Consider the following 25,223-nt stretch of genomic DNA (forward strand, 5'->3'; position numbering starts at 1 on the left):
GAGGTCGACGCACACCTTCACAAGATTCTACTGCATCGACCAGGATTCCAGGGAGGAGTCCAGAGAGTCGGCCAAGCAGTGCTGCGCAACCTGTTCGCCTGAAGACTTGACAGGGAATATTCATGAGCATGTGAATCCATGCCAGACCCATGCTGAAGAACAACAGTTATAGGTAAGTAACTTGTTCCTTGTACGGTCTAGCAATCTCCTTGTGAAGGCTGGAATGGGGGGGACAGAGTTGCTGGCTTTTCAACTTATTTTAGGATTTGGAACCGTTTACCTGTAGAGTTAGAGGCAGAGGTAATCTGTTAATTGTATAAGGTTTTTTTTAGCTATTGTCAACTTTTCTTTATAAGCATGTTCTAACTTTTTCAAATTTTCCTTATTACTAGTAGAAGGGACTTTTTTGCCATTTCCTTTCTGCTTTCCTATTTACTTTTTTGGGTCTTCAAGTTTCTGCGTTGAACCAGTTTTGGTGGTTTTTGTTTGGCCTTCCTAGTTTCTGTTTAAGGGGGGCGTGTTGGTCGAGGATTTTTTGTAAAGTGATTATTGAAATTGGCTATTAATTCCTCACAGGTATCCTTTCTTCGCTCGCAGTGTTCATGATGTTGGTTACACCTTGTGTGAGGATAGCTGGCGTAATCTTTTTAAAGTTTCTACTTTGCGTTGTATTTGGGGAGTTGTTCAATTTCTTGACATTTTCATTAGGTGTGAGCCTTTGCTCGATTTCATAATGGTCGGACCAAATGCAGGGGTAGGTACCGAGAATTGTGGTATTCACGTTGTTGGAGATAGCCCAGTCGAGCTTGTTGCCTTTGTTAGAAGTGGGTTCTGTATTTAATACATCGAAATCTATTGAATTAAGTTCTTTCTTGAGGGATATAGCATCCTTGTCTTGGGGATTTCCTCTCCACCCGTTGAGGTCCACTAGCAGAATTGACCCTGTATTGGGTCCCTTTAGGGTATTTAGCAGGTGGACTAGCTCGTCATTAAAGTCAGATATCAGTGACGGTGGCTTGTAAATGGCTATAAAGTTGATACTGCTGTTTGTGCGTATCATTTTTAGCATGATTATTTCACACCCATTACATTGCATAGGCGAGGGAAGAGGATAATGTACCCAGCGTAGCTAAAGCTTTGAAAAAGATGCCGAAATACCTGGAGAAATTCCCTGATAGACATCGAAGAGCTATTTAGCAAAGAGGTCCTTAGTCGATGGGCAAGCAATTCAAACAAAGACATTAGCTGCAGATTCTGTAACAAGGCGGAGGAAACGCTGAAGCACTTGACTCTGTATTGCCCTGCGTTAAGATCCATGAGAACCAAATATTTAGGGCTTGTTATAACAGAGTCCAACTAGGAGTAGGGAAGACTGGTGGTTCGTCTGTTTCAACTAAACAAATAAAAAATTAACATTTGCTTTGACGTTTTTTCTGGAACAATTGGCAAAATTGCTAACAGCAAAAGCTCATAACATTTTATAGTAAGACTACATTGTACACATTTGTCAAAATCTGTGAAAAATTAAAATATATTATCTGCAAGCACTAGTTGAAACAGTATGGAATGTGGCAAAATGATAAAATATATTTTAAAGGTTTGTAATAAAACAAATAAAATTACATTTTTAAAAAAAGTAATAGGAAACTTGTGCTAAGTTCTGTTTGGTACCCTTGGATACTCGACATGATGGGGATTACTCTGTAATATGTTCTAGGTATGTACTCTTTAAGTTACTGTAAGCATGTCTATATAGTTTCTGCCACCGGTGTGAGACTTAGATTTCAAAGTAGAGTGAAGTAGGCCTTAGTTGGTCATTTACTGTTTTTGTTTTTACTTGCACTATGCTCTGCTTTGTGTTCTGTCTCGCCTTTATAAATATTTTGTGACACCTTCTAAAAATGTTTGTATATGTTTTCAGTATACCAGTGTGGTGTATTCTTTTGTGGTGTATATTGGAATTGTGCCTCCCTGCTAGCCTTCTTCCCTCCTGAGTTTAAGCCAAACCGCTCTGCTACGGATATCATTGGAAAGTCTGGGCTTTCTTTTTGGGTGATCCTCAACCGGGGGTTGTGCAAAAATCTTTGAGACCATATCAGGAGTTTCCTGGCCTGAGAAGGCCACGGGACAAGATGGCCAAAGGGAAAAACGCATGGCACCACCGATTTGTATATATTAGCATATGTTACTTGACATGGTATTTTGCAGTAAAATGCAAATGTATGGGGGAGTTGAAGGGGAGAAACTCAAAAGAGAAATATCTACTCCAATCTTGGACATGTCACAAAAGTAAGACATGCATTACTTACCGTAAAAGCATTTCTGATGATTGTATCTGCTTAGATTCACATGCTGTGGATATAGTCCGACATCCAGTGGTCACCACAGAGGAATCTCACAGAGGAGGACATGATACCAGTGCTCTAGTAGCCTTAAGGACTGACAAGTTCCCCAAAAGAGGTGAACAGAGCATGAAAGTAAAGCAAAAAAAAGAAAAGCTTTACATGTCTCAAAAGTTCTGGATAGGATTCAAATACTAGCAAAAGGGTGGGGGTTCCATTGATGTCACTGGAGGGAAAGATTGGAAAAAAGACACACACCAGGCAATGCAGAGGATAATACGGAGTTCCTCTTCCCACAACCTCTGCCATTTACGGTCTCACTTTGAAAAGGTCAATGAAGTAGGTTAATGTTGTCCACAAAAATGTATCCTTGTCTGGCAGAATCCTTATTTGTCTGCAACCAAACTGATTTGCCCCTTTTCTGACCCTGAAATGAACTGCATGTGATATGCTGAAGCTATGAAAGAATGGAATAAATTGGAAAATAGCAATAAGTGTTTATTTCTAATGGTATTTGATGATGATATGCAAGTATATAAACTGTCATGTTCAGGCTCATCAAGGATTTGTTAATTTTCAAAGCAAACTCTTACACAGAGACAGTATGAAGGATATTTGTTAACTGTTGCATGAAAGTACTTTCTGCATTGTGATTTTATTTCTGCTGTGGCCCCCTGCAACTGCACATAGAACGAACAATATTTGGGGAAGGCATAGTGCAGATTATTTAAGTTATTGTCAATAAATATATAAGGCAGCAACCCTCATGATTAATTAAACATACACATTTTACATAGTGTTCACTATTTAAATTTCAGATGGCCACAGAACGCTGCTTTCCTTCAAATGCCAGAAACTAATTGATATTATATTTGGGATCAAAGGCAAACAAGTTGGTGACTATAATCAATTTTGGCCCAAAGGAAAAAGAAAATAGCAACATTCCTTCTTGTACAAAATCGGAATACTATGGGAGGTGGCACTGGCTGCATTTGTAGAGATCTTAAAGATCTGTGTAATTCCCTCTTATTTGTTAATGGGGGCCACTCTCAAGTGAGTGGATGCATAATAGCTACAGAAAATATTGTACGTGATTATTCGGCAATATACATGGTCAGATGAGTTTTATAGTTTTATTAATTAAAAAGAATCTTCAAAGTCTAGTATCAAAAAACACATATCAAACATTAACATGTGCATAACACAACATTTAATGGTGCCTCACGACAACCATTGAAGGCGGCTGTATTCCATTACCTATTTCGAGGGTATAGTGAGGATGATATGCATACCGTATATTAACGTGGGGTTAGTAACAGTGTGGCAAATATTAAATTAAACCGGTTGACACATTATGTTTCTAGCTCAGGGAGGGGGGGCAGACTGTCTTGCATCAGTTCAGGATAAATTTATCCCTCTGGGCTTTCTTCAGGACACCCAGCACGAGGCGATGTAAGACTGGTAGATTTCCAAATTATGGAGAATCTCTCAGGGAGGACGCTACAAAGACATAGTGAATATAAAAAACTGACCATAAGGTAGTACCATTGTGTATACAACCTAAAGACTGCAGCTGCCCCCCCATCTTTCATTGCTTCTCTATGTCTTGGGCCGCTTGTTTTTACACACGTAATGTTTTTGTGTGTCTTCAATTATATTGTTACTGGTGGCGTCTTCCAGTTCAGGTGTAACCCCCGAGAATCTGAGGGTTGCCGCCTTATATATTTATAGACTATAACTTAAATAATCAGCACTATGCCTTCTCCAAATACTTGTCCATGACTGTTCACCTAAACAGTGTAATAGTCTCAGGAAGAAGTTACACTTCGGTTCTCTCATTATGATTTCTTGCACTGTATGTTCAACAAACCAATCTGTAACCAAGAGTCTTGTTGCATTCCAGGTGTACCCGAGCAGCCAGATGTGCATGTCTGTCTCTGTGGGAAGGAGTGCATATCGTATGCAGACTTCAAATCCCATCTAAACAGCCATGTCCAAAGTCACGAGGCTGGACAGGCACAGAACAGTGGCCACGGCCCGGGCCACCCCAAGGAGCGGAAGTGGAAATGCCCCATGTGCCAGCGGGCCTTCTCTTCCCCTTCCAAACTGAATGTTCATTTCATGGGGCACATGGGAATGAAGCCGTTTATGTGCGAGTTCTGCAGCAAGGCCTTCAGTGACCCCAGCAACCTGCGCACGCACCTAAGGATTCATACTGGTAAGTGGCTTCTTCTAAAGGCCACTATTGACTACAGAAATATGTACATCAAATTTGAAGGTGCAAGTAAGTGAATGATAATACTGAATCATATAGAACTTGCTAACATAGATTTTTCATTACTCAATTAAGCTCTGAAAGATAAGACTGCTGGGATTTGAACCTGCAACCTGCATGTACACAAGGATCTCTGAAGGGCCAACCAGCATTTAACTTGCTTAACCTTCTTCCTGGTGAGACACCTCAGCATATTAAGCACTTGCCAGAGTTCCCTGTGCAATCTGCAGTTGCAGGTTTAAAATGTGGTAAAGCCGACAAAACCCTTCATGTTCTATCTATTATCATGGCGGTTTTTGCAAAGGTATCTGGTATGATATGATATGATATGGCATTTGTAACGCGACTATACACAAGTGTTTCAAGGCGCGACGAGGCAGGGAGGGGGGAGCAGGGGGAAGACGGACAACGATCCTACTAGGCCAGGTGTCATTCAGATCGCGCAAGTGCAGGGGTAGGGGGAAGGGAAGAAGTGCAAGGGGGGAGGGGGGAAGTAAAAAGGGGGGGGTGCAGTACAAGGTAAGTAGAATAAAATAAATAATAAATACATAAATAAGGAGGGCCAGCTGGTGGCAAGTGCAAGGTAAGTGCAGGTAAGTGCTGGGAAGGGGGGGCTGGAGGGATACAGAGACAGTCCCGCAGTGCAGGGGTTGCCAGGGAGTCAGTGCAAGTGGAGAGTGACTGGGCCCAGGGTCGGGGAGTGGCCCAGTTGCAGATTCAGTGCAGTTTCAGCGAAGAATTAGCAGGGGAGAGGGAGAGAGAAAGCAGAAGCAAAGAGGAAGGTTTTGAGGTGCTTCCTGAACCGGAGATGGTTCTCCTCAAGTTTCAGGGAGGCAGGAAGGCTGTTCCAGAGGGAGGCCCCTGCCGCAGAGAGTGATCTACCCCCAGCACGTTGCTTCGAGAAGCGGCTGACCCTGAGGGAGCTGGAGACGGATGAGCGAAGGGATCGGGAAGGAAGATATTTAGGAAGAGAGAGTTTAAGGTATTTAGGCCCCAGGCCCCAGAAGGCCTTGTGGACAATGCAGAGGGTTTTGAACTTTATCCTCGCAGCCACTGGGAGCCAGTGTAGAGATTTCAGTCCTGGAGAGATACGGTCCCTGGGCTTGAGGCCAAGGACAAGTCTCGCAGTTCTGTTCTGGATGAGTTGCAGAGGGCGGATAGTGGAGGCAGGCAGATTAAGATAGAGGCTGTTACAGTAGTCCAGCTTCGAGAGAACCAGGGCTCGGGAGACAGTGAGCTTCTGGGGGAAGGAGAGGAAGGGAAGAATACCTCTGAGGAGGTGCAGCTGGTAGTGTGACTTCTTAGAGACGTCGGATATATGCGGAGAGAAGGAGAGTGTGGAGTCGAAGATAACCCCGAGGTTTTTTGCCTTGCAGGTCGGAACAGGAAGAGGGCCAAGAGAGGCCGGCCAGAGAGCTGCAGGGAAGGAGGGGCTGGGTGTGCCGATGAGTAGAATCTCAGTCTTACTGGCATTAAGGCAGAGGTCATTGGCGGCACACCATTCCTGGATAGCAGACAGACAGTCAGAGATGAGGGAAGGAGAGGAGGAGGCCGAGGGTAGCCTGAAAATGAGCTGGGTATCGTCCGCATAGCACTGAAAGTTGGGGCAGAGAGCGGCGATGCGGTGGCCAAGGAGTGCCAGATACTGGTTGAACAGCCAGGGGGAAAGATTAGATCCCTGGGGGACGCCACAGGTTGAGAAAAAGATGTCAGAGAGGAAGGTAAGGGTATACAATCACTAACCAGAAGGTGGAGCAGAGCACCGTGCCTCCAAGAGAAGTCCAGCCTCTCTTAAATGATGGAGGGGCAGATCAGTCAGGTTTAACTCTAGGAAGGAAAAGTAGGCTGACCCAAAAGTACAATTTATCCACATATGTATCCACAGCACAGTACATCACGTGAACACCTTTTATTTAATTACACTTCTCTATACCTCTATCAGTTAATTAAGAACTTTAGTATGCAAAACACACACAGTAAAAATATACCCAGTGTATTTTAAGAACAGTGCATGCCATGACGGCACATCCCCCACTCCTATATTGCAGGTATCTGGAGAAAGGCACATTGCATATAAAGACGAGGGCGGCAAAAGAAGGAAAACGGACATTAAAACACAGTTAAAATAGTCAATACAGGATCCCAATGCCAACACTAACAAAGTCACAGTAAGCCTAGATTCCTAGCAGATAGTATTTGGAATATACAACTCCACAAAACACACAGGGTGTAAAGGGGAAACCACTTCTGAAACACAGCCAGAGGCTACCAGAAGGCCAGCTACATTTAGCCCGAAGGCACCCCGGTATTATGCTTCAGGGAAAATTGCATGGAATGTCGCCAGAATTGGGTACAGTTTAAACAGGTCTTCACTTTAGCAGTGTTATACCCATCTTTAAAACATAAAAAATCACTGATGCAACGCTCAAACGCCAGCCTTTGTCCCAAAAAACTCACTGCACCCAAAGTACATGCAGGAAAAATGTCCAGGGGCATGTAAGTACACTCAGTTACTTTGCAGAGTTTCAATCGAGTAAAACGTTCCCCGTAGAAAACAATGCTACAAAGTCGATGGGCAATCTGGATGTATGGAGAATAGTCTGGTAAGTTCCAGATCTACCTTATACGTGCACATTTGGTGTTAAACGGCCCCAGGGAGGACCAGTGGTCACCGCAATGAAGGTCTGTGGGGGCAGGTTCGAGAGCCAGGAGCCCCAGAGGTGAATGCAGCACAAAAGGAAACTCTCCAATGGGAAAAAGTTGTTGAGGCCCTACTGCAATTATGGAGACCCATGAGGATCAGTATCATGAATAACTCACCATCCCAGGGCCCAGATGTATATACTCCTCAATGTGCTGGTCCCTGAAAAATCTGTTCCAGGGAAACTAAACAACCCAATAAGAAGAAAACATATTTTTCAGGTGCGGTTTACAGGATGGAACATCCTAAGGTCTTCAACCCTGGGCCAATGATGATCCAACAATGGAAAATAATTAAAAAAACACCTTTCACTGAGAATGCCCCTCTGGCCAGAAGCAAAAGCAGTGGAGGGAAGAATCTGAACATTTGGGAGAACCCAGGCAAGGCGTGTTCCAGTGGTTCAACAAAGGAAGGGTGCCCAGGCACAAAAACAGTCCTGCAGTGAACACTATGGTGGGGGAATATTTAGCAATGCTTAGGCAGCCAGCAAGTCAGGTTGGCTTCTAGAACTGCCACTAAACCAAGGCCACCCTGATATGATGGGAGATGACCTGCGCAGGGCTAGGAACCACTATAGAGGGTATCTGGCTGGGCTCCCAAAAAGTCCACGTTTGCACAACAGCAATTTTTGGTGTCCTTCATTGTTTCACTGAACAAATGAAGACCCTAAAACAAAATGGTTGAAAGTAGGACTTACAAAATACATCTGTACCCCAAAGGTTATCAAAAGGTACATTAGGCTACCAATGTGGTAACTGTGCTTGCACCTGTGTTGAAGGAAAAACTAAAGCGCTTCCACTATCCTCTATCATCTTGCATTGATTTTAAATTCACCAAAGAACACAAATGTATTGCTTAAGAAGCACCCTTTGACCTGGTAGCCTTGTAGGCAACCCAGAACCATATATACTGTTAAGTGAGTAAAAAAGCATTGTAATGGCAAGTGGACTTCAAGGTTCTAACCACTAAAGGGCTTACAGAATGTCCACAATTGAAATTCTGTCTTCATTATATCGCTGCTTAATGGGTTGAAACTATGTAAGCCTTATTGGCCTTTAGCCAAGGCTAGTGATACAAATGTTAGTCTCTTGTGATGTGGTAGTGATTGTCAATTTGTCAGATTTTTGACTTGTTAGAATTTGTACCAAGAAACGATTAATGAAACAAATTAAAATGTACCAAAAACGTATACATTATTTTCAATGTATTGGTTGTTTTTTTAGTATCCGGTACGAACAGCTGTTTGCTATTATACAGATTATTCCCGAGTGACTTTCTGATGTACGAGATTCCCATATAGTTGTCTCCTGTGAAATGGCATTCTGCTGCCACCTCACCTGTCAATTGGGCTACATTTCCTGCTCATAGCCATTTTGCTAGTCCTTCCTCGGGGCCCTTTTGGTGACTGACTAGTACTCCTTCTTCCTTTTCCTCCAGTCTCCTGTCGCATGCTCCGCGACTCCCAGACACCTGTCCTTTTCTCTGCATGGATGAGGAAGGAATGCTCGCCAGCCTTTCATGTAGAAATTTCACCAAACACCATTTTGGTCAGGTGCTGTTGTCTTGTTTTACCGGTTTCCAGCAACTGTGCACCAAATTTGATGTCACTTCTGAGATGGGAATTTTAAATGAGGACCTGCACCACCTTTTCCTGGCCAATATTTTGGACTGATCATGTGTGGCCCTTGCACACTCTGTGATGATTCTTTTGCGCTTGCTAATCTCTCCTTCACTGAGGCGAAGAAATCTTCGCCCAGCAAGCCATTCCATGGACTTTTGTAAACTTTGAACATGTTTACAGCGTTTTGGTACAACCCTTTCTTGTGGGATCTTCAACCACTCTACTTATTTGGGGGCTAACACACTGGGCAAGAAAGGGAAGCAAAACCTCTGCACTTCTTCCTTTAACAAAGAGCGATGAGGCTTAACTCTCATTTGGGGGTAACAGGCAGACACAAAGGTACAATTAGTCCACTCACTTATCCATAGAAAATACACAAATAAACTGAAAAATATATGCATTTGTTATGTAACATGTTAAGATGGATTTTCAGAATCAACCCTGGGAGTGGATTCTAAGAGCCCAAGCTATTGTGGTCAACAGGAAAGATACTGAAGTCTAGCCAAACCCAGTCAAGGTAGGGTAGCAGAGCGTTCAGGCTTAGGCTCAGGAGGGATGTGAGTGTTCTAGGGCTACAGTGACACACAGTGTGGACCAAGAATTCCAGTTAGACTGAGGGACACAAATATACAATTAGGCCTTTAAAATGCACACTAAGCAATGAAAACCATACGTATTATCAAACAACTGATCTCAATAGACTGCATATATGCATTTGATAAGTTCTAGAATGGACCTCTGCACTTTTCCTTTACAACAGTTAAATAATAGCATATTTGGAAGCAACTCTGTCAATACCTGTGTGGGGTACGCAGGTAAAGAGACATAAAAACAGTAGATTCAAAACCAGTAAGCATTGAAGCAGAGAATTGCTGTTAAAGCTCTAATGAACAATCCTACAAATATATCCATAACCCTTAGTAAGTCCATCCCCGAGATGGAATGAGAACTAGTGCCCTAGGGTTGCACGTTCCACAAGTTGTCCTGTTAGGGTAGGTGTTAGGCAAGATTGTATGTAGTACCCTGTGGGAGACTACAATAACCTTATCCTCTTGGCAATAGGAACCCAACCTTTGGTATACGTCTGTACTACATAGGTTGGTAGTGTGGCTGAGCAGCCAGGCGTATCTCGAGAGGGGTCAATGTGAGCAGTAGGGTTTTTACAGAGATTCAGTGACAAGTATTCAAATAAACTCTTACACTCAAGGTTTCTTGATTTAACAATTATTAATTTAACAGTCAGTTGAATAAGCCTTGAATAAGCCCTCTTCAGAAGTGAGCAATATATTAGTACACACAAAAATATCTCAAAATACACTCTTAGTTTCTCTAAATCAGCAAGTACCCATTTGGGGTGGCACACAGTTTCTACCTACACCCTGAGGTGACTTAAATAACAAGGACACTGTGGACATTAATATATCACTGGTACATTTAGAGCAATACTGAGTTTGGTGTCAAAGAAAAGGGTTTGGGAATAAAGCAAAGGTTAAACAAATATTCTGAAGCAGGTAAGTACTTTTGAACCCCTAATGCAAAGTAAATTACCCTTTCCTGGAGGAAAGGTAAAGCACAAAGTCAGAGGGAAGAAGAGTATTTCAGGGAGCCAGGACAGCCAATGTTAAATTAGCAAAAGTCTAGGTGAGCTCAAGCACTTCTTGCAGGTAAGTAAAAGTATTGCACAATTTTGTCGAAGTCTTTGTAGAAAAAGTAGAATCACTGTAGGTCCACACGCTGGGAGGCTTGTGAGGTGCAAAGCTGCAAGCCACTCAGCAAAGCAACCAAGTCAAATCTCAACTGAGAACTAGCAAGATCTCACACCAAGAGGTAAGTCCCCTTAGTTTTACAGTACCTTTGGTTAGAAGAAATGTGTTGCAGCTGGCTTCTGTTGCTGTGTAGGTTGCTATGTTATGTTAATAATTCTTATAAAGCGCACGGTCGCCCAGAGGCATCATGGCGCTAGGAGAGATGGAGTCAGCCCCCATGAAAATTCAAAATAGCTAGGTTTTGACCAGCCTTCTAAACTAGTAGTTAGGGGTTTTCTTGATGGTGATTGGAAGATTATTCCACAGAACTGCGGCAGCGATAGAGAAGGCCCGGCCGCCAACCCGATGTCTGTTATGCTTTTGAACAACAAGTTGTTTGGAAGTGGCTGAGCGAAGCTTACGAGTGGGATGATAACGCATGAACTTGGACTGGAGGTACTCTGCTCCCTGACCATGGAGGGCACAGTGTACAATACACAAGGCCTTAAATTCTACCCATTGAGCCATAGGAAGCCATTGCAGGTTCCGTAACACAGGGAGATGTTAGCTCCAAAAGGGGTACCTGTGGCTACCCTAGCGGCCAGGTTCTGCAGCCGTTTAATCAGGCCCTTGGGTTGGGCTAGATACAGGGATTGCAATAATCTATTTGTGATAGAACCATGGCTGCTACCACTGGGGGGTGCAATGGGACCGGGATCAGAGGTAGTACTCTCTTCAGAATTTTCAGCTGAAAATGGCCAGCCTGACAGACCTCAGACTTGTTGGTCCATGGACAAAGATGCAGATGTTTTTCACTTTCTTAACCGGAATCAGCAGGGGTCACAGGGAAAAGGGCCAGAAGGAGGACACCACCATCACCTCAGTCTTATTCCCATTCACTTTGAGCCCATTGTGGTTCATCCAATCTCCAACAGCAGTTAGGCACCCCCGCAGGCATGACGACACCTCAGACTGGGTCTAATCTGATCAGTATCTGGGTGTCGGCGCCATAGGAGTTCCAACTGATGCCGAAGGAGTGGATCAGACACACAAGGGCCCAAATTTAGATGTTAAACAGTATAGGCTAAAGAGAGGAGTCCTGGGGCACTCCACAGCTGAGGTGACCAGGAGCAGAGAGAAAAGGGGGCATCGAGAGGGTCTGAGTACGGTCCGCAAGGAACGAACTGAACCATGCCAGTACCTGTCCAGATATACCAAACGGGGCAAGGTGAGATAGCAGGATGGAGTGGTCGACAGTGTCGAAAGCTCCTGATAGGTCCATTAAAATCAGGGCACCCACTCCACCTGCATCCACCAGCTTGGTCATATTGTCCAAAACGGCGACCAGAACACTCTCCGTGCCACGACTGGGACGGAAGCCGGACTGAACCTGGTCCAGAAGATTAATAGATTCTAGGAAAGTAGATAGTAGGCGGGGGGCACCAGTGATTCTAAGAGTTTAGCCAGAAAAGGGAGAAGTGAGATAGGGCGAACATTAGATACAGTAGTACGGTCCAAGGTGGGCGTTTTCGAAAGAGGGATCACTTTAACAGATTTCAGCTCCCGGGGGCCAGACCCTGTTTGAAGGGAGCCATTTATAGCTTTAGTAATCTCTGATAGCAGATCAGGGGCAATGTCCTTCATAACCCGTAAAGGGATAGCATCCAAGGGGGAAGATGACTTGATTTTTCAGATAGCCATCAGGACGGTTTCCTCTGTATAAGTCAGAAAGGTGGACCATATATTAGCAGTGGTGGGTTCAGAGACAGCGAGAAAAGGGGTGGTGTTATCAATGGGTCCAGCCCTTGTCACTGCCAAAGCGATGGTTTGTCTAATAGTGTCATTCTTAGAAATAAAGAAGTGAGACAGGGCATCACAGAGTTCCTGGGTGGGTGTCACAATAGGGGTGAGCCTCTCCACTGAAGTAAGATCCTTGACAGCAGCGATTAAGGCCCTTGGCTGAGAGAGAGAAGACTCAATATTGGTGGTGAAATGTGCCATTTTAGCAGCTTTGATTTTAGCTCAATATGGAGCAAAGTGTATTTTATATTGAGTTATAAGAGCAGGGTCATATGTTCTATGCCATTTACATTCCGACTGGCGTAATTTGAGGCGTTCTTCTTTCAGAAGATTAGTGAACCATGGTTCAGGAGGCAATCTACGAGGTTGAATCAGCCGAAGAGGGGCTACCAAGTTAGCCACCTCGAGAAAAGCCTCGAACATAGAGGACAGTGACACTGCTGACTCGTGGCTGCATTTGGCTTGGATCAAAGTAGCCAAACTTGAGGTGTCCACAGCACGCCAGGAGCACTGCCAAATTTTCTCTATGGGAGTTTTACCAGGTTTGCCTATATCTTCCAGTCTACAAGAGACCAGACCAAGGGATAGGTTCAATAGACTGAAGTGTTTAAAAGGGAGTTGTGCGCAAATACCAAATCCAGTATGTTGCCCAGTTTATGAGTCGGTTATTAACATGTTGATGGAATTGAAGATCAACCATACTTTCAGCAAATAGGTCGAGAACAGGCGGCCTGGGAGGACAGTATTTTAAATAAAAGTCCCCCAGAACCACCAGATGAGTGTATAGAATTTGCTGATTAGCCACGAGATCAGGAAATTTCTCGAGAAAGCGCCGGAGGACGGTATGCGAGCAAAAAGTGACAGATGTTAATGGATTGACTCTCACAACGAAATAATAAGGCCTCCATCGGGATGTTGTGGGAGCAGTCTATTTGAGTAACACTAACCTCTTCCCTAAATATAACTGCGATCCCTCCTCCAATCTGCGCTGGCTTGTGATCAACATGCAAGATGCAATATCCAGGGGGGATAGCTTGATGGATATTGAAGGAGATGGGGACCAGAGCTAGCCTGGAGCCATGTCTCCGTAAGACACAGCATAGTAGGGCAGCGATCTTCTAGTAAGGTGCGTAGTTCATCAGCATGTGCCGGAAGAGAGCAAGTATTTAACAGGAATACTGAAATGTGTTCATATATTTTACTGGCTGTAGATATAGGGCCAATATAGAAATTGAGGAATTCCCAGCCCATCCCAAGGGGAAATCAGTGTCCTTTGGTGCCAGATCAATTAAATCAGCTCTGCGCCAAGTAATACCATAGCTGCCCTCCCCCGCCGCGACACGGACGGGCACAGACGGGCTTGCCTTAAGCGCGCCTTTGGTGCGCTGCAGGCGTGCCCGCTGCGCCTCGGTTGAAGAAGGCACATAAATGCCGGTGGCGAAGGGGAGGGGAAGCTAAGCCCACCCCCTACACGAAGTAAAAAGGGGACTGCTCAAGGCAAGAACCCAAACACACAAGTGTACAGGTAAAGCAGTTAAATTAATATTGTAGCGTAGCTCAAGTAGCAATTATTGCGGTCATAGACCGCAACACAATAAAACAGTATTTACAGCATTCACAATAAAGGAGGCTTTATAATGACAGGCTCATAGGAGCCTTCTTACCTCTCCACACGAGTGCTGGAACGAGCGGCACTAAATGCCGGTGACAGAGGGGAGGGGAAGCTAAGCCTGCCCCCTACGCAATAGGTATGCAGATCCTGTTGTCCCTGGTCCTCAGTCGTGGGGACATGAGGGAGGACATCTGGGGACTCCTGCACTGCAAATCGAAGATCAGCGGCAGCAATGGGCAAACTTCAATTCAGCAGCACTTTGCGGTTTCAGCTCCTCGCGTCTCTAGCAAATAGCACCACTGAGGTTCTCATGTACCACTATGGACTTTCCTTGCATCTGAGGTGCAGCACTCTGTTGATGTGGCTCAGGCTTGGTCAGTCCTGCTTCCTGGGAGTCCGGAGGAACTTCCTGAAGCTCGGGTCCGACTTAGACACTAACTTGATTCTGGTGTTCCTCGCCCTGGCACTTCGGCTCCTGCAGCAGCAATGGAAGTACAGCCAGCTCCGAGAGGATTTCCAGGTGAGCTTATCTTGGGGTTGATTGGTCCCACCAACCCAAGGGGAGAAGTCGTCCTTTGCAGGGCTTCTCTAGTCAAGGCGAATTCCGAGCTTCAGCACTGCAGCAGGGGTTCACTGGGCAAACCTAACCAGGAGTTGCAGCAGGCGTCTCTTCCAAGTTCTTCTTCGGATTCCTTCGTCCATGGTCAACTCTGCCTTCCATGCAAAAAGCCTCTCCTTTTATGCAGGTTTCTCCCATTCATTCGCAGCCTAGCTGTCACTCACACAGCAGGGTGGCTGTCCTCCAAGGACAGTCAGCCGGCCAATCACCTTCGGATGCATTCCTATATCCAGGGGGATTAAGCACAGGTAGTTTCGGGAACCTCCCTCACTTCCTGCCCCTGCCAGACACTCTGGAGCCAGAGGCGGGTTTCACCAGTTAATCCTGCCAAAGACAAAACAAACAAAGGGACCAAACCTGGTTTGGCGCACAGAGTACATCTCAAGAAGGACCTTTCCAGCAAGAAATAGTGAAAAAAAAGACCAGAGCCATTTTGACCCAATGGGCACCCATGGGTGCCTTACTGCAGCTGCGAACACAGCCCGCGTTAACAACACAAAATGGTAGTAAAAAGTAAACCGCTGTCACCAGCCATTAATTTGTAGAAAGGGTACCATAGAAATCTTACATGAGAAACTAGACAAATGGGATACTAAGTAACCCCTCCAGCACCCTATTGTTAGATAGTGTGTGCTGGGTCTAGAAAGTTACAAATGTAAGTTAAGTCAGTTTCAGTTCACTGTTCATGGAAACAGTAGTTATCCAGTTATCCAAGAGAAGGTATTTAAACCTTGGGGGAATCTGATAGACTTCCCTGTGCCACTGCATTGAAGGTGCTGTGTGCCACAATGTAAAAAGATGATGCCTATGGAGTTTGTCAGACTCCAAAACCAGAGGAAATATAGAAAATCACTGAAAAATACATGAAAGAATTGAAAAAAAGGTCTCGCTCTCTCCAGGTTAAAAATGAAGAGTCCTAAAGTCCAGCAAAAGTGCCAGGGGTCTCTAAGGTAGAAGGGAATTAGCACATTTCTGAGAATTCACCCTAAGAGTAGGTTTACTATTTGATGCCACTGGCCAAACATTCTGTCCAGCAACAGAACCTTTGTGACTCTGATGTGGACAGGGAACAGACGGTTGCAGCCCCTGCATCCAGCCACACAGACAGATCACCAATTTGCCTGGGAATGCAGGGGTTTTGCCCCGGAAAAGGCTTGCCATATTTGGGCATTCCAGATCCAAGAGAGCAGGAAGAAGACCAAAGTACAAAATGGTCAAACGACAGGCAGAAATCTTGTGGCGCTGCCATTTTAGGGTATATGATACTCTCTATAAGTGCACGAGTAAGAACACAGTAGAAATATATGCAGTACCACTTGCCCATCCTGGACACATTGTAATTGTAACATTGTAACCATAAAGATACAAAGTAGCCTAACTGCAGTTCACTTTAAGGTGATGTGAGCAGCTTTAAAAAACGAATACAAGAAATCTGCTAAAGGAGACAGTCTCCAAGTACTTGATAGTCTTGGGGACTGATCAGTTTCTCCATACCAATGAGCACAAAGCAAGGGAAAGTAAAGAAGAGCGCTTTACTTCACTCCAAAAAGTCAGGTCAGCAGCCAAACAATAGCAAAAAGAAAGGGCGTACCAAAGATGTCTATGGGAGAAAAACAGCAAAAATTACAGCTTTCTTAGCGAATGGCATATCTTGAGATGAGTGCAGAGAATGACTTGGATTAGAAATCAGAAGTCTTAAAATACATGTTCTTGATGCAGAGCTCCCTGAACACCTTGTGGGTACAGGGAAAATGTCCAGGGGCAGGTAAGTACCTCCTAATTGACATAGTAATCAAATGGCTAGTCAATGGCCCATCAGCTTTAATTGAGGTAAGTCTGTTCTACCCCACAAGTGCCAATTCTGTGGCAAAGAAAAACAGGCAAGATGCCAATGAAGAGATCTGAAGGAATAAATGGAATCCCCAAAGGAAGATGCAGCAGAGCAGGAGGTGCCCCAATGGAATTGAGTCGGAAACGTGGTTGAGACTCGCCTCCAAGAGAATCTCAACACCGGACCAGAGGGACCTCTAAGTGTGAGTATCTTTTAATAATCACCCACCCCACAGATGTACACACACATCAGTAATTTCGGCAAACTGCTACTGCACGGAGAAACAACCAGGTTAGTAGGCTGCTTGTTTTCCAGGTGCGTTGGAGGGTTGTTAGGTATGTTTTTCTGAAGTCCAACTGGGGTTAGACTTCATAATATTTATCTCTTGGTATTAGGGACTCAACTCTTAATATAGGCCTGTACTACACAAGTCGGTAGAGTGATTGAGCAGCCAGGCATATCTTAAGAGGGAGTTATGTGAGCTGTAGAGCAGTACAAACAAATCAGTACAAGCATAGACCCAAGAAAGCACATACTCACTTAAAGTTACATTAAAATATATTTATTGGATTCCAAGATGGCTGCGACTTGGGTAAAGACATGCTGATCACAGTTCGTCCCCTGCCTGTGATTTAAAGCCATAACAGCATCGGGTAAAATGAAAGAACTCCCTTCCCGGTTGCGGACGAGCATATTGGGAGTTGTAGTATCATACATTTCACTGGATGTAACAACCATGTGGTAAGCTGGACACGCACGAGATAAGAGAGCGTGTTCTGGAACGTGACGGCGCCGGGGACTGGAGAGAGATGCGTGTTTCAAACACCAACAGCTGCTTGCACCAGTCGGTGGGGCCTGATAGAGATACTCATAACTGCCGAGTATAATAAATACTTACTTTCCCAAATCCACCGTGAATGCGATTTCTACTGGCAGAGACACTACAAGTGGCGGCGAGGATTCAGGCTCCACCGCCCCCTGAAGAACCACGAGTCTGTGACAAGTACTGCATCCCCAATGGCCGCTCCGCTTCTCCTATCCGAGCGTTGCAGCGGCCACATTAATTAATCCTCAGCCCCGGAAGAACGACTTGATCTACGGTGGCCGCTCCGCTTCCCCTAGCGTTGCAGCGGCCAATACAAGTAAGTCTCCTTTCCGGACCGTAGCTCCGCCTTTTAGAGGCCAGCCTATCACTACCTATAATACTGATATGAAAACGACCGTATTACATGGTATAGAAGAGCACTAAGGGAAGTTCTGGATATATATCTTATGAGAACCCAGTATAGAGGCGCACTGAGAGAAATACGTGATTTGAGCCAACATAACAATTTGAGCACATATTTTTACAACAAAAATTCAAGGAGAGCACATCTCATAAGGCGCCTTTTCAACGTTTCAAGACATACAGAGTAACAAAAAGGAGAATTATTGTCACATACATGGTGCTGCTACAGTAGAAACCTCAACACAGTTAAATTGCATTGCCCAATAAAGATTAAATCTATATACTTAGTTCACCATGGCATTCAGTGGTGTTCCACCCCCTATGTTTTTCCTGTCAGAAGTGGGAGAACCATCAATTCCATGGAAAAGGTGGATTAAAGCTTTCGAGCACTACTCAGGGGTGGTGTGTGGCCAAAATTGCACCATAGAAAAAAAAAAGTCACTTTTATTGCACTGCCTAGGACCAGCTGGGCAAGAAAAATTTGAAGACTTGCCTGAACTATCGCCGGAAGATAGTGCAGATTTGAATGAATATGAGTGCTCGGTAAAAAAGATGAGCAGACATTATGAAAAAAAATTGAGCACCATCCTCGAACGTTACAAGTTTGGGAAAAGAGTCCAAGAAGAAGGTGACACCTTAAGAAAATTGGCCAGGACCTGCAAATTCAATGCTCAATTGGATGAGAGATTACGTGATCAGTTTATGCTGGAATGCAGAAGCAGCAAGGTAAGAGAAAAATTGTGGGCTGAAGACGATCCACCCCTCGATACAGTTTTAAGAATAGCCAAAGAAGTTGAACATACCGAGAAATGTGTGCAAGAACTAGAGAACAGAGTACAGTCAAACATGATGCGCCGAAGAGTAATGGTAATATGAACATTAACAAGAATAATGAATCAATAGCCCAAGTGATGGATGTAACCAGAGGGAAGAACAAGTGGGACAAAATTCGCAAACCTTCGTGGAATGAAGACAGAAGGGGTAAAGGAGTACCCAAGACACATACGAGAAGGAGGAGTTCCCCCTCACAAAGACAAAGGAGCAGTCCAAGGAGGAGGAATACGGGGAAATGTTTTAGATGTGATAGTACAGATCATTGGGCAGACAATCCTGAGTGCCCAGCACTGAAGATCATATGTGGAAAATGCAAAGGCAAGGGCCACTATGCTAGATGTTGCAGAGCACAAAATACCTCCATGAATTGGATCGGTGATGATAATGACAGCAATGATGGTGATGATGAGTGCGTATTTGTCATAATGGACGAAGAACATGAAGAAGAATTGGAAAGTCCTAAAGCTATGGTGTGTGTAGATGGAGTGAATATGCACATGATGATTGACTCTGGTGCCAAATACACTTTGATACCGCAAGATATGTGGGACAAAAGAAGGCATGAATACTTACATGAAGCAGACATAAGGCCTAGAGCCTATGGTGGAATAAAAATTGATGTTATCGGATGGTTTTGGGGTGCACTCAAATTTAAAGATAGGAAGGCTAATGGGAAAATTTATATTACAAGAACAGGAAGAATTCCCTTAGTAAGCTGGACTCATCAAGGCAAACTCAAGGTTAAGTTGGATGCCGGTGCTGATGAATCAGTAATGAACATTGACAATGTGAAGTCAGGAATACACATAAGAATGAATAAAAAAAGAAATAACGAGGAGATGTTGAAAAGTGTCTTCAAGAATGAGATTGGATGTTTGAGGGGTTACTCGCATAAAATCAAGATGAAGCCTGATTGTGTTCCAGTAGCACAGAGACTTTGCAACATTCCTTTATCCATGAGAGAGGAAGTAAAAAAGGAGATAAAAAGCTTAGAAGAACAAGGTATCATAGAAAGTATTGATGCCAGTGAATGGGTATCTCCATTAGTTGTCCTGAGGAAAAAATCTGGGAAATTGAGGATATGTGTAGACATGCGGGAGCTTAATAAATGTGTAATTCCTGACAGACACCCACTCCCCAACATTCAAGAAATAGTTTCCACCATTGGTCCATCGAAACATTTCTCCACTCTTGATTTTACCTCAGCATACCATCAAGTAAAGTTACATAGAGAATCTAGGTGCATGACAGCATTTATCACGCCAGATGGCTTATATCAATATAAGAGGTTACCGTTTGGGCTTATATCGGCTGCATCTGTCTTTCAGAAAATCATGCATAACCTGTTTGCAGAAGACCAGGGTGTCATATGTTTCCAGGATGACATACTAGTACATGCTACTGATCAAAAGACACATGATGAGAGATTGCAATATGTGTGCAAGAAACTTTATGAAGCCGGAATGACCTTAAGTAAAGAAAAATGCAAAATTGATTGTTGCGAAATTGAATATTTAGGACATACTATATCAGCTGAAGGGGTACGGCCGAAGAAACAACTATTAGATACTATAGAAAATATGCCAAGACCCAAATCTAAGGAAGAAGTGCGTACTTTCATTGGCATGGCCGAGTACTATTCAAAATTCATGCGCGATTTTGCTATACACACCATTCCACTCCGAGAACTTTTGAAGAGGAAGTCATTTGCATGGGATACAGAATGCGAAGAAGAATTTGAATGGATAAAACATGAGTTGAATAAGGCACCATCACTAAAAAATTTTAGGAGTGGAGAGAAAACAATCATTACAACGGATGCCAGCAATGTAGGCCTGGGTGCAGTGGTCACACAGGAGATCAATGGCCAGGAGAGATTAATAGCTTTTGCATCCAGACTGTTGAAAGGCGCAGAAAAAACATATGCAGCCATTGAAAAAGAAACATTGGCTATCAAATGGGCTGCAGAAAAATTTCGAAATTTTATTTGGGGTGCAAAAGTGGAATTCCACACGGATCACAAGCCTTTGGTCCATGTCATAATGAATAAAGGTTTGGAAAATTTTTCGAATCGCATAAAAAGGTGGGTCATACTCCTGCAAGAATACAACTGTGTGGTGAAGTATGTACCAGGAACGGAAAATCGTGCTGCCGACTGTCTTTCAAGACTCACAAATGTTTCTGAGCTAGGTGATGACGAAGATATGAATTCAGAAGTCGTACTTAATATTGAAGATTTATCCATATCGCAGAAGGAATGGGAAGATGCGGAGGAATCAGACATATCCTTTGGGAAATTGAGACAAATCATATTAAGTGGTAGTCCGTTGATCAAAGCCAAGTATGAAGAAAATGGACTGTCAGAATTTTGGAAAGTAGCAAATGAACTCAAGGTGGAGAATAATAGAATTATGAGAGGTGACAGAATCATTCCACCTGCAAGTCTGCGCCAAAGGATCATTACATTGGGCCACGAAGGTCACCAGGGTGTTGTGAAGACAAAGAGGAGAATACGTGATGAATTCTGGTGGCCAGGATATGATCTGCAAATAGAGAGAATTATACGGGATTGTATCCTTTGCAAAGAAAGTGATAGAGGGTGTGTGAATGAGAAATGCCCCATGGTAGTTACAGATCTCCCGAGTAATGTATGGGACGAGCTGGGTATGGATATATTAGGCCCAATTTGCAGCGAGGGTAAGCAACAATATTGCCTAGTAATCATTGATCTGTTGACTAGATGGGTTGAAGTTATGATCAAACCATGCATGATTGCCAAAATGGTAGTTGAATTTCTAGCAGAGGTCTGTGGAAGGGAAGGTTTACCAAAGAGTATATTAACAGACAATGGTGTCCAGTTCCGTTCGAAAGAAATGCAAAGGTTTTGTGCCGAAAATTCCATTGTGCACAAAAGAAGTGCAATATACCACCCGCAGACAAATGGAGTAGTCGAGCGCTTTAACAGAGTGCTCAAAGATGCGGTGAGATGGGCTTGGGCAAATGGTGTGAGATGGGAGGAAGCTGTCAGACAAAAGATTAATGCTCATCGTTTCACGACGCACTGTACCACAGGTTTGTCACCATTTGAAATGAGTAGAGGTCGGAAGGCCAACACTAAGTTGACGCCATCCTGGATGAAAAGGATGACTGTAATAAAGAAGGATTTTGGAGATGTGTGTGAGAACATCAGAACTATGCAATTGAAGAACAAGGAAACTTATGATAGATCCATAGGCAGAAATGTGAAGAAGTCACCATTGGTGGTCGGAGGCTTAGTGAGAATCAAGCTTCCACCTGTTTTGAGAAATGGTCCGTGCAAGTGGTCAAAACCGGTCGGTGTGGTTGACGTGTTTAAGCATGCAGTGAGGGTTCAGGATGGTAGAGTTTGGAATATGGAGATGGTATGTGTCTGGGATATGCCTAAAGCGAATGTGCCAAGACATAATAATGATGAGAGAGTCATTGGTAATGATGGTTCTAGTGATGTGAAAGAACGTGGTAGGAATGTAGAGAGTAAGAAGAACTTGCAAAGTGTTTCCTTGCCAAAGCCCAAAACAGATATCTCACGCAAATCAAGCAGAGGAAGAATCATTCGTGATCCTTGTGGATTGACAGACTTTGTGTGGGAACATTGAGTCAATAGAAAATGTATATATGTTGGACATTAATTTTGTAGTATTAGATAAGTTAAGAAAGGGAGATGTGTAGTATCGTACATTTCACTGGATGTAACAACCATGTGGTAAGCTGGACACGCACGAGATAAGAGAGCGTGTTCTGGAACGTGACGGCGCCGGGGACCGGAGAGAGATGCGTGTTTCAAACACCAACAGCTGCTTGCACCAGTCGGTGGGGCCTGATAGAGATACTCATAACTGCCGAGTATAATAAATACTTACTTTCCCAAATCCACCGTGTCTGCGATTTCTACTGGCAGAGACACTACAGGAGTGTGGGCACACAAGCTAAGGCACCCATAACAAAGGCGAGCTGAGGGCGAGTCCTCCAAGATGGCGGCAGAGAGAAAGTCGACGAGGAGCGGGGATGAGGTGGACTGGTGTGCGGCGTGCCCCCAGAACATTCAGCCGCTGCCCTCGCTGTGACAAAAGTAGCTGCGAGCCTGGTGTCAGCGGAGGCCCTACGAGCTGTCAGCAAGGAGGGCGACTGCTCGGAAGCGGATGATCAGCGCAGTAGCTGCTCCTGACATTGACACAGCAAGATCCAGAGGCTGGGTGCGCTTACGCGGGCTGACTGGCGTGGGGGGGGGGTAGGATTTACCTGTATTTGGGGTGCCCGGAGGGAGCAGAGGCCTCCGAACGGAGTTTGATGCCTGGCCCTACACAGCAAGAGGGGGAGGAGGCAGGATCGCCGCCTCCCATCAGCATCAGTGACTCTGCTTTGCTGAAGACCCCAATCCGATGGGGAGACAGACCCCATGTGAGAAGTGGCGGGGGCCACCCTCCATCAGTTAACACACTGACAGGAGACAGAGGGGGTGGGCTCCCCCGGTGGACACCCCCCAGCCATCAGACTGAAGTCACTAAGTGGACTGTCTCCAACAGACACAGGCAGTGAAAGGGGCCTGGAAGAGGGCCCCCCCCACGGGCCAAGTACTTTTGGCTTGCACAACAGGGACATTAAGGCTTGTCTCCCCGATTGGAAGAGAGTGGGGACCCGAATAGCACAAGACCCAAGGCTTGGAAGAATCCTGGTGGAGGGGTCATGGAGGCCCTTGCGCCGCTGGACCGACATTACATCCCGCTAAGCCCACATCAGACCTGGCCAACCCATTAGGGGGGGGGGGCGCTCTCGCAGCACAGGACGCAAGAGCCCAATTGTAGACCGTCAACAGTGCGACCTCGGACTATCGGGGGAAGGCAGGCTGGTGATTAGGAAGTAGGCCAGGATGACAGGCGGCAAGCCGAAGAGGAAACACTCAAAGGAGCACCTGTTTAAACCCAGGGTCAGGAACAAGGAGACCCCGGCTCACGTAACGGGACCCTAAGCAGGTGCTGGCAATTGGACAGGCAGAGGGTCCTTAAGCCTACACTACCGCCAGAAGACGCTGCAGGAGGAGGAGAGACCCGGTCATCACTAAACCCCATGGCAGTCAACTAGGATGACCTGGTGCAGTGTCTGGCAGATCTGTAGACAAGGATTACTGAATCCTTCCAAGAACAGTTTTCCTCCTTGCGGTCGGTCTTCAAGGGGGGTGTACAGGAGATCTAGGAGGAATTCTCGAAACTGGGAGAAAGAGTAGATATGAATGAGCGGGCTCTTCTAAAACTGGCACAGGACTCCAGGAACAATGACGAGACATTGGAACGACTGGTGCAGATGTCGCATAATCGAGAGCTCCAGTGCGAAGACCTAGAGAACAGGTCACAACAATCAAATATACGCCTTAAGAATGTCCCGGAAGAGGTCGCAGATAGAGACCTTAAATCGACAATCCAGTCCTTTGCCGAACTCCTTCCGGAATTTCCTCCGGACGGGGTCCGCTTGGACAGGATGCACAGAGTGGGCCCTACAAGGAGGGAGCTGGGCCCTGCCCGAGAGACGTCTTAGCAGCATTTGCATCCATTTTGAAAGTAGCCAGTATGGCCACAGCACTGAAAATCAATGACACAGAGGTCCAACTCTTTCAAGACCTGGCATAATCCACTCTCCTTAAAAGGAAACTAATGGGCTGGTTGTTAAAATTCTCAACCAAGAGAAGATACGGTACAAGTGGACCTTTCCGTTTGGCTTGCTGTTCACTTGGAAGGAAAGGCAATGCACGGTTACGACGTGCAAAGAGTGACTCAATGTCTTGGCTCCCAAATGTGGTGATGGGGCCTCGGCCCCGGTGGACACGGGCGGCTGTCTCCAGAGAAGGCGGCAGTGGGAATGGTCAATGGTAGTAAGAGAGGACAAGTGCTTCCGTGCACCAAAAGGCTGGAACAAGCCTGCAGACGTTCCTCAAGAGAGGATGGGGAGTGGGGAGGGGCGATGAGATGGAGGGGCGGTACCAGTCAAGGCTGCAGGGAGACACTGGAACAGATGTGCTATGCAAAGGTGGGAGCCTGAAAAATAGAAATCCTAAGATTATAACGTAAGGACTTGGTGCAGCGAGTTCAGCTGTCGTGGGCAGGGACCCAATTGGTGGAGTTCGGCCTATTGGAGTCTTATGGAGAGACTTGGAATTATCTCTCAGCAGTTCTTGAGTCCATGTACTGGAGGTGGAAGGGGGTGGGAGAAGGGGGGGAGATGCAGCACATTTAGCTTGACATTTCCTGGTGGTACGGTGAGGTCAAGAGGGGCGGAAAGGCGTGAAAGGGACCAGCAATCTAGGGCCGGCCACTGCAGATTCAGGGGGGTGGGGGGAGCAGATCCTCCCTGGATGCTCTCTGAAGGAGGCAGAGAAACTAGGTCAAGGGGTAAGACCGGTGGAGGGCAGCGGGAGGGGGGATTATCTGGTTCAAAGTCCTCATTTATAATATTAGAGGATTAAAGTCCCCTGCAAAGCAGCGCAAAGTGGACCACTTCTTGAGGTGTGAGAAACCAGACTTTCTCGTGCTCCAAGAGATCAACATTTGTAAGAAGGTCAAAATGAGGTTCAGATTGCAGATGTAT

General features: G+C 45.2%; 1 protein-coding gene across 5 annotated transcripts in view; it reads left to right on the forward strand.

Annotated features, from left to right (window-relative positions):
- PRDM4 (PR/SET domain 4) overlaps positions 1 to 25,223 on the forward strand; it is a 617,560-nt gene that overhangs the window by 390,082 nt on the left and 202,255 nt on the right. For all 5 annotated transcript variants that reach the window (XM_069628794.1, XM_069628793.1, XM_069628795.1 and 2 more), the window contains one exon: positions 4,246 to 4,560. In XM_069628794.1, the coding sequence (XP_069484895.1) occupies positions 4,246 to 4,560 (315 nt within the window). The remainder of the gene's footprint in view (positions 1 to 4,245; positions 4,561 to 25,223) is intronic.

Source organism: Ambystoma mexicanum, chromosome 12 (assembly GCF_040938575.1).
Source record: "Ambystoma mexicanum isolate Mex_15411 chromosome 12, UKY_AmexF1_1, whole genome shotgun sequence".
In the NCBI taxonomy this organism is placed as follows: domain Eukaryota; kingdom Metazoa; phylum Chordata; class Amphibia; order Caudata; family Ambystomatidae; genus Ambystoma; species Ambystoma mexicanum.